General features: G+C 41.3%; 1 protein-coding gene across 1 annotated transcript in view; it reads right to left on the bottom strand.

The window, feature by feature from the left end:
- Positions 1–15675, bottom strand: part of Spag17 (sperm associated antigen 17) — a 237311-nt gene that overhangs the window by 98145 nt on the left and 123491 nt on the right. The window contains exons 19-24 of the mRNA XM_050157515.1: positions 13515–13690; positions 12039–12130; positions 8785–9024; positions 7497–7608; positions 5677–5829; positions 1874–1987 (exon numbers count right to left, since the gene is read on the bottom strand). Coding sequence (XP_050013472.1) covers positions 1874–1987; positions 5677–5829; positions 7497–7608; positions 8785–9024; positions 12039–12130; positions 13515–13690 — 887 coding nt within the window. The remainder of the gene's footprint in view (positions 1–1873; positions 1988–5676; positions 5830–7496; positions 7609–8784; positions 9025–12038; positions 12131–13514; positions 13691–15675) is intronic.

Below are 15675 nucleotides of genomic sequence, written 5' to 3'. Positions count from 1 at the left end.
AACACAAACAAGGGCATCCAACAAAGACGGATTATTTTGTCTAAGGTGAGTGAAGTAGTTTCCCTGGGTTTTAGAGGTCTGGGAGTTCTAAAGGGCTGATGAGAGGTGACACTGTGGGGAGGGTTCTGGGGGGTCCAGAAGACCCCTTTACTTGTCATCTGTTCTCCTGCAGGATCTAGCATGCCGCTTCTTTGACCTCTCCTTACCATTCTGGTCAATCCAACCCCACACCACCAACTCATTCACCCATTTCAGTGCAGTGGATGCTTCCAGGTCCCAGGTTCTCCGTGTTCTCAAGTCTGGCCACTCTAATAATTACTCACAGAACCTTAAGCAAATGCCCAGGTCTTCCTCTGACCTACTGGGTCAGGTTCATGGGGAAGGAGGCCCAGATAGGTAAGTGTGTAAAATAATACTTGACTGTCATATGCAGTCTGAGCTGTGCATATATTACATGTGATCTATCCTATTCACTTTGAGGGCTCCAAGTGTCATATATGTGCTGACTCTACAATGACCATAGTAGGCACGTCCTTTCTTCTCAGCCCCGGATCCATATTTCTCCCTTTAGACACCTCTTGCTGTGGTTCTAGAGACATTTTAAACTTTTAAGAAACAAGGTTATGATATTCACGGCAATCTGCAGAAAAGGAGCTGAGGTCAAGAGGTACGATGGTCAGTCATCATAATCTATACCCGCCCAGAGTTTTAAAGCTAGACGGCGTAGAGATTACCTATTGATTTTGCCATGTTTAAAACATATCTCCTGTAGTTAGATACCCTCAAAGTTTGTAGGAATGTACAAATTTCTTAATTGTCTATAGGTAAAGTGACATATTATTCTATAGTTTGCAAGGAAATAGCTTCCGGTTGGAAAATTGTTTCTTGAAAGTGGATCTGCATAGTCCTCCAAGGCGTTTAATGAATGGCTCCTTTTAGACTAACTTCCTGAAGTACACTGGGCCTGAACTACAGTGAGATTTTATTTATGTTTTAGTAAATAAAGCTTGCCTGAAGATCCCAAGGTAAAACTAAACCACTAGAGGTCAGGCAGTGGAGCCACACACTTTTAATCCCAGAATTCGGGGGGTAGAGGCAGATAGATGTCTCTGAGTTCAAGGCCAGCTTGGGCTATACAAGACCAAAGCAGAAACAGACCCAGGCAGTGGTGGCTCACACTTTTAAGCCCAGCCCTAAAGGGCAATATGAGGCAGGAGGATGCAGAGGCTCAAGGCTCAGTCTGCAGTCGTCCAGCCTTGGAAGAGGGAAGACTTCTCTGGTGTGGCTGTTTTGCTTTTCTAATCTATAGCTTGAACTCCAATATTTGTCTCTGGCTTTTTAGTATTCATGTTCTACTGTCACAGGACTCAGAAATATTCTCCTGTAGAAACCCAAAGGGACTCCCCAGAAGACCATGTTTTCCTTGCACCAAACTAACAGAATTACTTTCATGGACTAGTTAGTAAAGATGCTCAGAATACACACATGTCTGTAGAAGTGACTATGTGAAAGAGCACTCAAACAATAAAAAGGATCTTGAAAGTGAAAGCACTGCTATTTGATGTTGAGGAAAAATTACATTTGCACATCTATGTGTGGAAGCCCCGCCCCCCCGACTCTGTACACCACATCTCTCCACAGTGCAGGGAAAGCCATGTGAAGCATTAAATCAGAAGAACAGGGGTGTTTGCTGACAGGGGTACAAGCTGAGGATATCACGGAACTTCACCCTGGGACAAGCTGAGGATGTCAGGGACCATTGTCCTGGGACAAGCTGAGGATGTCAGGGACCATCATCCTGGGACAAATTGAGGATGTCAGGGACCACTCTCCCAGGACATTTCCCCTGTTCTGTGCAGTGTGTACATCTCACCTGGCGCCAGCCCATGTGCTCCATAGTAACTGATTGAGAGGCAGATCCCGTTTTCTAAGGTGGCAGAAAATGATCCAAACTTGCTGACAACTTCATTCACTACCTGTGGCGTTTCTAAAAGACAAAATCGTATCAAGGATATATTTCCATTTTTCTCAAGAAGTGTAAGCAGCATTCAGTGGGAATTCTGGGAATGGGGTCTTAGCTCCTCTAATTCCATTCATTTTAAAGTAATTGATTTGGCTCTTACCAGGGATTCTGGGAAGTGAAGCAGAGTTCCAGGGGTGGAATGTGAGACTCTTGTTTGAAGGGCTTTGGGGCAGAATGAAGAGAGGACATAAACGAGCTAATGGCTTAGCCATATGCTGGTTATCGATCTGAGACCATTCCCATGACTTTTCAAATGAAAACCACCAGGTCAGTCCGAGTTTCTTCACATTTAAAAACACTTTCTGAAATCCCCACATTTATAATCTCATACATTTTCAAGCACAATTGGAAATGGTTTTAATCAAGCAGAAGTTTTACAAGAAGATTTGTTAAAACACACATTCTTGAGGCATATGAGAAGGAGCACAACCTTTCCATCTTATTTCCATTTTATCATCTGCTCCATCATCATGTAATAAAAATGGGAAAGCATCGCTTTAAAATGCTGCAACACATGAAGAGATTATTTCCTGACTGAGAATTTTTGAATGCTCAGAGGGGCAACAACAAAAAAGGATACTGCTTCATGAGAACGAAAAGATAATTCACAATCGGAGAGAAAATGTTTGCTAAGGACACATCTGACAAAGGGCGGTTACGTAAAACATATAAGAGCTCTTGCTCGGCAATAGAAAACAAGCCGAGGAAGAACCAGCCCAAAGCCCTCTGTAGACACTTAGCCGAAGAAGACACACAGATAGAATATAAGCGTATGAATAGGGGCTCAATGTCATATATTGTCAGGGAAATGCTGATTAAACCAATAAAGGAAACAAGGCCCCTGTCAGAATGGAGAAAACTCCAAATGGGGACAACGCTGAAGACTGGGAGGATTGGAATAACAAAGCTCTCATTCTGAACTGAAAGACAGTTTGAGGGATGCTTAGAACATTACTATCTGTCTTATCCTATGAGCTAGCAGCCATGGCTTTTTACCCAGAGTGGTTAAAATATATGCCCCCACATAAAGCAAAACAAGTACAGATGTGAATGGCTCTTTCATTCAGAACTGCCCCAATGTGGAGACAAGCAAGATGTCCTCCAGCTGGACAGTGGCTAAATAAACTGGAACACTCAGATAATCGTGTACTATTTAGTGATAAGAAGGAATGAAAATTGGCAGGGAACATAGCTCAGTTGTAGAACACTTTCTAGAACATACAAGAAGGCATGACAGAAATTTGATTGTGTAGTTTTAAGTAAGAAAATAAAAGGGCAGCTAGAACACATGTTCAGCAAAGTATAAATGATGGAAAAGAGAGTTTTAAATGCACATTTTCTGTGATTTAAAAACATCGTTCCCCAATTAAACCTTGTTCAGTATTCAACAGATGATATGGAAGTGACTCTTGGTCATGGTTAAGATTCAACTTGATTTCTAGGAAAATCAAGTGGGAAAAAACCCAAAACAGCCAAAACAAACAAGTAAATATCTTGAAGCCTGGGGGGGAAGCTCTTAAACACAAACATGTTAGGGAGAAGATATAAGTGATAGGGAGGCAAAATCTTACAAACTGTGCATTATCGAGAAAAGCAAGGAACAAACGAAGGTAGGGGTGCAAAAACATTTAATGAAGAACTGAAGTCAAGCCCCCAGCTGCCATCTCCTCAGACCACAGGAGCACATCAGCCTCTGACCTGGAGCTGTAAGACACCGCAACAGCCAAGGGCAGCCCACAGAGAAAAGCCTCAGAAGACAAACTCTAGAGCAAGCTAGATTCAAGGATACCAGGCTTGCAGGGTACCTGCTCCCACAGATTCTACCAGAGGAGATTGAGACAAAAAATTAATTGAGTCACAACAGAAACCCTCATCAAGAGGCAAGAAGTGCGCACAGCCCGGCAGGCAGAAAGCAGTATTCTTGTTCTTTCTGACAGTTTATCTGCTTGAAGATGCTCACATCGGAAGTCAGCATACTTTTTTGAAAGTGACTGGACAGTAAATATTTTAGAACTTGTAGGTCATGTGCAGTCTTTCTCAAACGCTCTCAGCTTTTCTATGGAACACTGCTTTAGAAACACCAAATCTAGTCTTAGTTCATCCAGAACCAGATCATGGGTGAAATCTGGGCCAACGTTGGCAGGCTGGGGAAAACTAAAGCTGAAATGAACAAGCAATAACCTGAGCAAACAAAAGATAACCAGGTTCATTAGTAGCAAAGCTAAATACCAATACACTATTTAATATGCAAAAGGACATTACTATATCACATACTCATAAATGCATTCATTCATTAACTTTTTTAGAAAATCATCTACATGCATAGAATCATTTAAATGACAAAGTGTGATATATGTATATATTAATGATATATTATTAAATAATTTTAAAACCTTGTTTTCAAAGACTGGAGAATGGGAAAATGCTTATACTGACACACTAAGAAAGAAATAAACTTTGAACACTGAGTATCATGGAGGTAGTAGAATTTTAACTATTAGCTTCTTTAAATATTTAAAATATGAGTGAGTATATATGGTTTATGCATTTGTGTATGGATGGGCACAGCTGTGCACGAACCTGTACATGCATTTGTGGAGCCAGAGGTGGATCTCAGGTGCTGCCTTTTGTTGTGAGAGACTGGGTCTCTCACTAAACTTGGGGCTTATTCATTGACTAGACTTCTTGGCTAGTGAGCAATCAGGATCCTGCCATGACAGATTTCCAGTACTGAATCACAGGGATGTATCAAACAAAGCTCACGGCCTTTTATGTGGGTGCTAGAGGTCTGAACTTGCATCCTCATGATTGCACAGCCGTTTACAACTCTACCAACTAAGCCATTTCCTCAGCCCCAATTAATAGATTTTTTTACTTGCTCTCCAAATTAAAATTTTTCTGCGCTAACTTCCTGGGTATTTTCAACTTCTCAAGCATTGTGTTCTTGAATTTGGAAAGCAGCAATGGACTTATAGGCAAGACTTAGTTATCAATCCCATCGCTAAGTGGATTTGAAACTTTCTTAAGCTTAACACATCTCCTTGTACAGTGATAATACATGCCACCCTGGATAAGATGCAGTTCATTGTTCTGTGTGATGTTGCCTTGAAGTAACACTGTTAGGAGGTTTCCCAGTACTGGGCAGCCATTTGTACTTTGTGTCTCTATTTAGATAATAAACTCATGGCAAAATTTGCGATTCTTTTTTAAACCTTATCTTTGAAGCTCAAGAAATTGGCGTGATAAGCAAAGCAAGTGAGAAACACAGTAAGGAGATTCTGCTGCTTGCAGTGCAGGAACCTGTTAGAGAATCAGTTAGAGAGAGTCTGCAAGAACCAAGATTAAGATCAGAATGGGCAATGTGCATAGCATTGCTGTATCCATGGGGCTCGCCTGACTCCTTGCTATCACCATGAATACTGGAACCGGAGCTTCTGTCAGGGCAGCAAGGTCCTGTCAGCGGCCAACCTCAGGTGTGCTGTGCGTGTGGTGGCATCTATGCTTAGTATGCCAGGGAAGACAAATGTCAGCAGGACAGCAAACGCTGCAGGCGGCACCTGTGCAATCCGCATGTGCTGAAGGCCAGGGATGCCTGTGTGGTTCTGTCAGGGGCACCATCATGCCATAGGTACCACAAAGGGAAAGATACTCACTCATGTCAGCATTTTGTTTAACTTTGTCCTCCTCCTCTTCTTCTGAAGAGTCATCCTCTTCCTTGGGCTTTTTCACAATTTCCTTTGGGTCTTTCAGGTGAATTATAAAATTGTGTTTGTCTTTTTTCACTTTCACTTTGATGAAGGTTGGGCCTGAGGGAGAAGCACCGGGTAGAAAGGTGGGGCTGACTGAAGATGCCACACACGCGCCTCGACAGAACACTGGTAGAATGCATGTGGTACAGAGTTAGACAGGGCTTGGCAATGCCCGAGACGCAGCAACCCTGTTCAAGGAGGTCTTTGCGGGACTTCTCACTGCATCTCAAGCCACACCACAGAGGAAATACAGCATCTGAGGTGGCAAATACTACTACCAACTCTGATAAATCAAGCGAGCCAGTTAACATAAAAAGCTTTAAGGTTATTTGTATATAATAATATATAATGCATATGCATTATGAATGTGTGTATATATTTTAGACCAGCCTCAAATTCATAATTCCTCTGCCCCAGTCTCATGAGTGCTAATGTCATAAATGTGCGTTACCATACCTGACTTATTATTTTTTTTTTTGTTTTGTTTTTCAAGACAGGGTTTCTCTGTAACTTTGGTGCCTGTCCTGGAACTAGCTCTTGTAGACCAGGCTGGCCCCAAACTCACAGAGATCTGCCTGCCTCTGCCTCCAAGTGCTGGGATTAAAGGCGTGCGCTGCCACTGTCCAACCCATACGTGACATCAACTGATTATGGCATTGTAATATTAAACAGTCATAATTATATATATATATGTGTGTGTGTTCTATAATTATCAGTACTTTGCAGGTTATAAGCCGTTTCCTAATAGATCATTCTCTTTTAACAGTGCTCTGATTTGTTTTCCCTGCCTCTTCCTTTTAGCTCTCCCGTTTAATTCCAGCCTTTCATTTTCAACTGTGGTTTGGGTGTCTCTCAAGGTTGATAGGATTAAGCTGAAAATGCTGTATTTTCTACGAACCATCTGAAATTAATATAAACTCTTCACATATGCAAGTCTTGGTGAGAGCTACAAAATCAGCGGCAGGTTCCCTGGGAGATACACGATTAATAAAAACTCAGAGAGAGAAATTGCGGTTCAACTTGAAGACCAAAAAAGCAGAGCAGTCAGCCACTGACTCTTACCTCTACCTAAGTCTGAAAATGGCGATCCTGCCTCCAGGAGACCTCAGAATAAGACTGTGTCTGAGAGCTGTTTCCTCCTGGTTTATAATCCTCTCTAAGGCTGGGATTAAAGGCGTGTACCCTGGGATTAACGGCACACACTGCCTGATTTTATGGCAAACTAGTGTAGCTACTGGGTTTAAAGCTGTGTGTCATACCGCCTGGTCTGTGAGGTTGACCAGTGGGGCTGTTTTACTCTCTGATCTTTAGGCAAGCTTTATTTGTTAAAACTCAAGTTCAATGCCACTACTTCTGAGCACCAGGCTGCAGATCACAAGCCAGAAACTCAAAGCATATGTTTGCTTCCTGACATGTAGAGGTGTTGTAACTAATATTACCTGTTTGCCTGTTACAGTTGATACTATACCGTCTACCACTAATGTAGAAGTATTTAAATATTTTTAACAATGAGAATGCTCCTATCAATTGTGTTAGGGCAAATTCTGGGCTGGCTGATTCCTTGCAGAGCCAATTCCAGCAGAAGCAGGTGAACTCTGGAAACTCAGTGTAGTGTAAAGGTCAACTTAGTGGGCAGCCACCCACCACAGCAGAAGCACAATGCCCCGTGCTGATCTGAAAGGCAGGAACATCTTCCATGACATTAACAGCGCTTACAGATGTACCTCGTTCAAACGCGGTCTTTTCTACTTCAATCTGCCCTCCATCAGAAGGATACAGATAGTAATTTTTCCCTGAGATTTGGATGGGTACATCTCCCATATTGTAGCCTCGGAACTGGAAGAGAACACATGACTGGTTGTGGAGCTGCATTGACAACAATTAGCTTACTATTGTACGGTTAGTGGTTAGTGAACTACGGTTCCCATAAGCTTATTTTTTTTAAACAACTTCATCTGATACCTTGTAGGCTTAGAAGCCCAAATCCATGTTTTTATTAATTTTTTTTGTTGTTGGTAACAGGATTTTACTCAGTAGCTCAGACTGATCTTAAACTCATGGTCACCCTGCTTCAGTGTCCAGGAGGCTGGGATTATAGTTGTATGCCACTCTTCCCAGACTCTTTAGAAATTTAAAAGTGTATTATAATTAGCAGGAGTTTAAAACGTTTATGATTAGGGCTTGAGAGATGACTCAGCAGTTAAGACCCCCCTGTTACTCTTTCAGAGGACTGAAATTTAGTTCCTGGTGCCCATGTGTCCTACAACTTCAATTTCACTGGGATCTGCTGCCCTCTTCTGGCCTCTGTGGGTACTCACACACATCAAGATAAGTCCTATTAAAGTCTCTCATCTAAGCATTTATAATCAAGTTCAAATAAAATCATGCTCTATCATCAAGCCGATGTGAGGAGAGATCAAGTTCAAGAACTTTCTTTTTCAAGTGAAGACAAACATTGACCCTTGGTGCTTTCGGAGGTCATATATAAAAGACGTTTTAAAACATTAGATATTGCTACTACAGTTTCAGGGGATTCAGATGCATCTTAAAGCCCTAGAGTAACTAGGCCGGAGCCATCGATGAAATAAATAGAGCAGGACATTTCTCGCCAGTTCTTCCTTGTTGGTTTAATGCACCCGAGGGAGCATTAGCAAAGAGGGGTTTAATCAAAGTGTGTAAACCAGAAGTGTGGCACTCCGCACAGTGGTGTGTATCTAAGTGCACGCAGTGAACCTAGCCTGTTGGGTTGACCCATGCAGCTGTCTCTTTCCATTTCTAATGCTTAAAACGTTAAATCTTTGGGACACACTTCCCTCTTTACTGCCCCTGGTGATCTGGCTTCATGATAGGAAAAGCAGGTCTGAGGGTATTCCCATTTTGGTGTTTAGTTATGCAGAAGAATCTCGATTCTAGACAGAAATGGAAATTCAAGTCTAGTCCATAGATAACAGAAAAAAAAGAAAGACCCCAGTTCCCCAAAACTGTTACAAGTATCCCAAAGAGTTGCGTTACCGGGTAAACTATCTCGGGTTCAGGAAGCAGGACAGACTCCTCTATCATTTCCGGGATCTTTATCGGCTCTTCCTTAGGTTTCTCCTTGGAAGAAGATTTCTTCTTCAAAGCCTTAGTATCTTCTTTGTCTGCCTTATCCTTGCCTTTCTTTTTACCGACGTCTTTCCCTTTCTTCTCTGCTTTCTTCTCCTCCTTCAGGCGCTCCTCCTCTGCCAACCTCTCTTGTTCTTCCTTCCATGCCTGTGGACACAGCAAACAGCTTACCAGGGCTTTTCAAAAGGATCAAATGTGAGTTGCATTCGGGTCAATTTTGGCGGAAATTTAGTGTGATGTTTCTAAGTGTTATTTCTGGCATTTTGAAACACTGAGCCAAGAACCTTGCAGTTGGTTATCTTTGATTGTCCCTCTCCCACTCCCAAATTCTATATGCTCACCCTGTCTGTCTCCTTGGAGACGTCTCTTCATTTCTGCTTATTCGCCAACTTTCTGGTGTAATTTACACTGTTCAGATTTTTTTATTGTCTTTATCTTGGACCACAGCAGTAGCCTCTCCAGTGGCCTGTCTCCTTTCCTTCACTTCCCAATTTATATCTTAAATAACTTGATCAGTAAAAGGGTGGGTTACCCTGAGAAGGATTCTCAGCTCAAGATATTTAAAAGGGAGGGACAAAACACATTTTTTTTTTAAAAAAATCATTTGGAGAGATGGCTCAGAGATTATGAGCAATGGTTGCTCTTCCAGAGGTCCCAAGTTCAACTCCCAGCAACCACATGGTGGCTCACAGCCATCTGTAATGAGATCTGGTGCCCTCTTCTGGCCTGCAAATACACATGCAGGCAGACCACTGTGTACATAATAAATACATAAATAAATCTTAAAAAACAAGCCATGAGTTTCCAAGCATGTTGGTAAATACTTGCAGTTTCACCACTTGGGAGGCTGAAGGAGGGGATAAAGACAGTGTGGCTATATAGTCTCAAATAAAACAACTCATGTGTTGACATTAATTCACACACAAAAAGCACCAGACAGAAAAAGTAAGCCACTTTGAATAAAATCTGAACAAAAATTTTGAAAGTATATCTGTGAAGATTACAGATAAGGAACATAGGAAATAAAGGTCATAAAATAAGTTTCTAGTTGCTTAAATAAACAAAATGGAGTTTCAAAAGTATAAGCAAGAAAGTAGGGTTTATAAAAACGACCAGGGGAGCTCCACAGGCCTCTTGGAATTAAGGCGTGGCTTTTGAAAAGGGAAAGATACTAGCCGAGTCATTTTTAGAACTGATGATAGACGCCGATCCCAGCATCCACAAAGGTCAATAAATCTAAGCAGAAAACAATAGTGATGCGCTGACCCTGGCTCAGATTGATTTCATGTGTTTACTGATAAATCTCTGAGAATTTTATGTGATAGTTGCTAAGCAAAGGCACCATCCAAAAAGTCATAAAAATGCAATTAAGTACGATGTTCAAAACAAAGGCAACAAGTGCTCAGAATGCATGTAGATTAGATTAGACTTCATTCTTATCTGATCTATATATTAGAAACATACTGTACAATGGCCTACTGATCCACCCTGCTCCCGCCTCAGTAATGCTACATTAGCAGCTTGAAATCAGCCTCTGCTGGAGTATTTACCCTACAGACATCAGCAAATGTCACATCATGGAGACTCACTGACTACTGATTAACTATGCTAAAAACAGGTCGATGGGAAGAATGTTACAAATCAGGATTCAACTGAAGTGCCTTTAACACAGCAATTGGAGTAAAAATGAGCAAATAGTCTTTTAACATTCAAATTTCTCTTTCTTGATTCTCGTTATTGACAAATAACTGGAACATGACTTTCTGTTGTTTCACTTTCGTCACATTAACACAAATGAAAATATTAATCAGTATTAATAGTGGAATTGCATTTGTTTGCCAATTGTAACCATAGGCTCTGTAAGGATACAGTAACTTAGCAAACAGCTATGAAAGCATATTTGAAGTAGTAATTTGCTAAATGTACTTTGCAATGAAGATGTCTATAGGATTTGTTATTATTTATAAATTATATATCAAATTTGCTGTTGATGGGGTTTCCTGGAAGGTTTTTTGTGGACTATATGCACGCTCTGGTTTTGCTATAGGAGCAACTGTTAAATGCTTACCAGACGATCACAGAATGTTTTCAAAGCAGCTAAAGAGAAAAGATAGTCTACAAAAGGATATAAAATGTGATACTTTATTAACATCCATGATGTCAGCAAAGGAAAGGGAGAATGATATCTTGAGAGTCCTGTGAGGAAATGAAAAACTCAACCAAAAATCATATAAATAAAAAACCATGTTTAATGAATAGGGGCAAAATAAAGGCATTTTCAGATAAGTAACAACTGACTTTAATAGAAAGTGTATATTATGATATAATCAGAACCAGATATTTGGTCTTCATTCCTGGTTCCTGGCACAGCTCTCTCCAATCCCCTGGAATTTCATGAGTGATAGGACTGTCTTTTGTTCTAATGAGGCAATTCTTGGCAAACTCGTAGATAGTTTCAGAATGGGGTAGAAGCTGGTCACCAGAAAGATCAAACCCAGGTTAGAAGCTGGGAACCTTCAGAGCCTTCCCCTCCCTCCAACCTTCGAGGATGAAGAGAGAAGCAGCAGATGGATTTAATAATTGGTTGTACATACATGATGAAAAATCCATAAAAACTCCTAAACCACACAGTTTGGAGAAATTCTGCATTGCTGAGTGCACCCACTTTCTGAGAGGGTGATACCACAGGGGCAGAAGGCACAGACCAGAGCAAGCCTACATTTACCCATAAATAAGCACACAGAATAGTTCTGTACTTTTGTGTACATTGGAACTTTTCACACTTTGACATTTCTTATTCCAGAAACTGAAGAGATAAAGCAAACAATCTTGAATGATCACTGAAGCAAATATTACTTTTGTAATTAAGAGTTCAAATCAAAATACCTGAACAAAATCAAACATTTTCAACAAAAGTAAAGAGCAAACCACCACAAGCCAATCACTGCCCTCGGGCTGCGGTTATGCGAAGATAATAAGATACACATTCTCTCGAAGACTTGTCACGTGACAATTGTGCACACACAGACCCTTTCTCCAAGGTTTCAGTCATCTCTGAGGCTTTAGTTAAAAAGGTCATTCCCTGTGACTACTGCAAACTCTGTCTCAGGATAATTTTGGCTTTGTGATTGATCTGTGATGTTTGTCTTTTCTTGGATTACCTTGAGAGAGCCTTCTAAAACAAAAGGCATCTTCTCTTTCTCTTTCTCCTTCTCTTGTTCTGGTATCTCTGTTTTGCTGACTCCTTTGCTACCTAGAATGAGAGGAAATCAAACTTCTTAGCAACTCAGTAGCAGGAGGTATCACAGAAGAAATGAGTCTCTGGGCTAGGTGGGACTCCCAAGGCTCTCAGTGTTGGCACCTCAAGTATCCATCTCTCTTGCCATCTCCAGAGTTACCCGAGTGGTACAGAGCCTTTGGCAATGGCTCCTCACCGTACATTCACAGTGTGTTGACATGTCGCTTGAATCCCTCTCCCTAAAATTTTCACCCAATTTATCTTAGTTTACAACCTCCAGACCACAGGAGCACAGTTCATGCTCCCTTCCATACTGAGGTCCTTCTCTTGTCTGTGTTCTCATTCTATCTTCCAAACATTCTGACATCTTGATTTGAACAGGAGTGGACTCAATGTAACACCTGCTGGGTACATTCCAAGCTGAAGTAACCAGCTTAGGACCTTCTGCAGCATCTAGATACTGAGCTTTTGGTTTGCTTAGTAGCATTAAAAAGGTGGTCAACATTTTCCCTGCCAGTAGGTAAGTACACAGTCAGCCTTCCTCGTATTTCCTATAGAGCTCCACTTATCACTCTGGTGAAGTCTTGTTGGGCTCCCATAGGAAGAAGCTCAGCTATTGATAACGTAACCATTTTGCTGGATACCAAAGGATTCCTTACAGTGTGGTTTAGGTTTTACTTTGGAGTCAGGTCATATACAAACTCCTCTGGTAACAAAATGAGGCTACAAAATTTTTTAAAGTTTCATGAGACATTACTTTCAACTTTAGCTAGCATAAAGAATATTACTCCTAGAGAGTTTCTTTTCTACAGACTTCGAAATAGCTATACATTTAGATCAAATTCATATTTCACTTCTTAATAAAGTACCCTCCTTAAAAATTACCTTCTCTCTTTTACCTTTGTTCCTCTTCCCTAATAGGTCCAAAGTTTTAGAAATCATCTAAGACTTTCTTCTAGATTCTTACCTCCAGGCTTTTGGATTTTTTTTTTTTGCTATTTGTTAAAGAGTCTTGACTTACTCTTGCTGTTGGACTCTCTAATTATTCTATTGAGAACCAATAACTCTGACTACCTCATACACTGCCAATACATTTAGATGGTGGAACCTATGGATTCTATCAGTAAGGACTTTGGCATTTCTCTAACTCATATTTGATCTGTAAGTAGATTAAATCTTCCAGAGTTTGCAGAAGACAGGACTGTGACAAACTGGCCTGTGTCTGGCTCAGGTACAACACCATCACACCTAGAATGCAGCTGCTCCATTGATTAGAGAAAGTGAGGGCTCACAGGCATTTGGTAACAACCCTTTTTAATCCTGGAAAATTCAGGCTTGACATTCCGATAGGAGAATGCCTTGGGGCCTAATTTTATGACCGAATGCACTGGTTACTTACTTTTAGATTTTTTGAGAGCAAGAACTTTGCTAGAAGAAATTTTGGCAGCCGAAGTTTTCAGTTCTAGCTCAATCTTGATCCTGTTGACTTCTTCAGCCATCTTGGCTTCCTGATACTTTGCTTCTTCCTCTGTGATCCAGTCTTGAATAGAGTTTGCAATGAGTTCTAAATAATTCCTAGATTAAACAAAGATGAGAAGATGGGAAGGGAGAGTCCTTATTAAAGCCTGAACAAACTCTTCAAACATGCAATGATTCTGAATTGCCCAAGTGGCAAAGAGGTTAGGTTCAGAGCTTTGCCGAGCTTCTTATGTATACAATATTCTGCTGTTGAAATAAGGAGCGGTGGGGCTGCGTCCCCAGCACCCCGGCCGCCTGCTAGCTCATGCCCGAAATAACAACACACAAATTGTATTCTTTTAAACACTGCTTGCCCATTATATCCAGCCTCTTCTCGGCTAACTCTTGTACCTGGACTAGCCCATTTCTAATAATCTGTGTAAGCACCCCAAGGTGCGCTTACCGGGAAGATTCTAGCCTACGTCCATCCTGGGTCTGAGCTGCCTGGGAGAGCGGAGCCTGGCATCTCTGCTCCAGAGAGCAGAGCTGTCTGTCGGTCTCGGGAGCAGAGCAGAGTCTGAGCTCACTTCCTCTTCCTCCCAGCATCCCATTCTGTTTACTCCTCCCATCTTCCTCCTGTTTACTCCTCCCACCTATGTTTTAACCTATCAGGGCAAGCAGTTTCTTTATTTAATTAACCAATGAAATCAACAGATTGATATATGACACTCCCACATCATTCTGCCTTCATATATGCCCGCACGCCAGAAGAAGGCATCAGATCCCATTACAGATGGTTGTGAGCCACCATGTGGGTGCTGGGAATTGAACTCAGGACCTCTGGAAGAGCAGCCAGTGCTCTTAACCACTGAGCCATCTCTCCAGCCCCTTTGCCGAGTTTCTGAAAAATGCCCACTTCTCTTCATGGTTAAAGATGTGACGACAACAAGGTCTTTCCATTCAAGTGAAGAACTAAAGACTTCTTGGAAAGGGGTCATTTTAATTTAATTTGTGTGTGTGTGTGTGTGTGTGTGTGTGTGTGTGGTTCTATCGATGCAGGGTGCCCTTTGAGGACAGAGAGAACATCAGATATTTGGAGTTGGAGTTACAGGAGTTTGGGAGCCTCTTGACATGGGTGCTGGAAGCAGAACTCTACCCATCTGGAAGGGCAGTGTGGACTCAGCCATGCCTCCAGCACCAATGACCTTGATCAACACCAAGAGAGTCAGTGACAGTTGAGGAAGTAATCACTGTCAATGCAGATCACTGGAACGTCATACAGTACACTCAGCCTCTTTTAATTGATCATCAGCCACTACAGTCACATCATTAAAGAAAACCCCTTCATCTTGCTATAAACCTTATGGGTCTTGGGGGCATCTACCTTGTAAAATGAATGCCCTAAGCTGCTTGCACATTCGTGCTCCCCCAAGAAGCTGCTGCTTACTAAGAGTGAGTCATTAGTGTCTGCAAATCTATTCAAACTACTTGTACTGATGATAGTATTTTCAAATTAAATACTACTAAATCTAAATAGATGTCTAATGTATGCCCCCACAAGGAAATTAATTGAAATATCAGGTTTGACAGTAAATATTTTATTTTGAGATTACATGAAAGTAAGGCTTAACATTTGGAGAAATAGAGATGGATGAATGGAATGCACCAGAGTTTTGATTATTGTTCTTTTTATTTTCTCTGTGTCTGTGTGTGCATGTGCATAGTGTGTTTATGACATGGTCCACATGAGGAGGTCAGAGGACAGCTTGTGGGAATCAGTGCTCTTCGTCTATCACATGGGTCCTAGGGAATCAAATCAGGTCAAATCAGCCATCAGACTTGATGTCAACTGCCTTTAGCTGATGAGCCACTTTGTAGACCTTTGGGATTATTTCTAAAGATATATGATTGGAATTGTGGGTTATGAATTATAGCACTTGACACCTTCATTTAGAAGGTACCAGACATTTCCAACTCTCTCTGTTTCCAAGGAAATGCTTTACAGTCTACCCAGGTTGCCACATACAAGCTGGTTTTTTAACTGATGGTTACTTTACATTATCAGTTGAATAAGTAAAATCTTGAAATGATCGTTATTTTCG

Source organism: Alexandromys fortis, unplaced genomic scaffold, assembly GCF_014885135.2.
Source record: "Alexandromys fortis isolate MF-2015 unplaced genomic scaffold, M_Fortis_MF-2015_v1.1 scaffold_78, whole genome shotgun sequence".
Lineage (NCBI taxonomy): Eukaryota > Metazoa > Chordata > Mammalia > Rodentia > Cricetidae > Alexandromys > Alexandromys fortis.
Note: the sequence above shows the minus strand (reverse complement) of the source record. Positions and strands in the feature narration are given on the sequence as shown.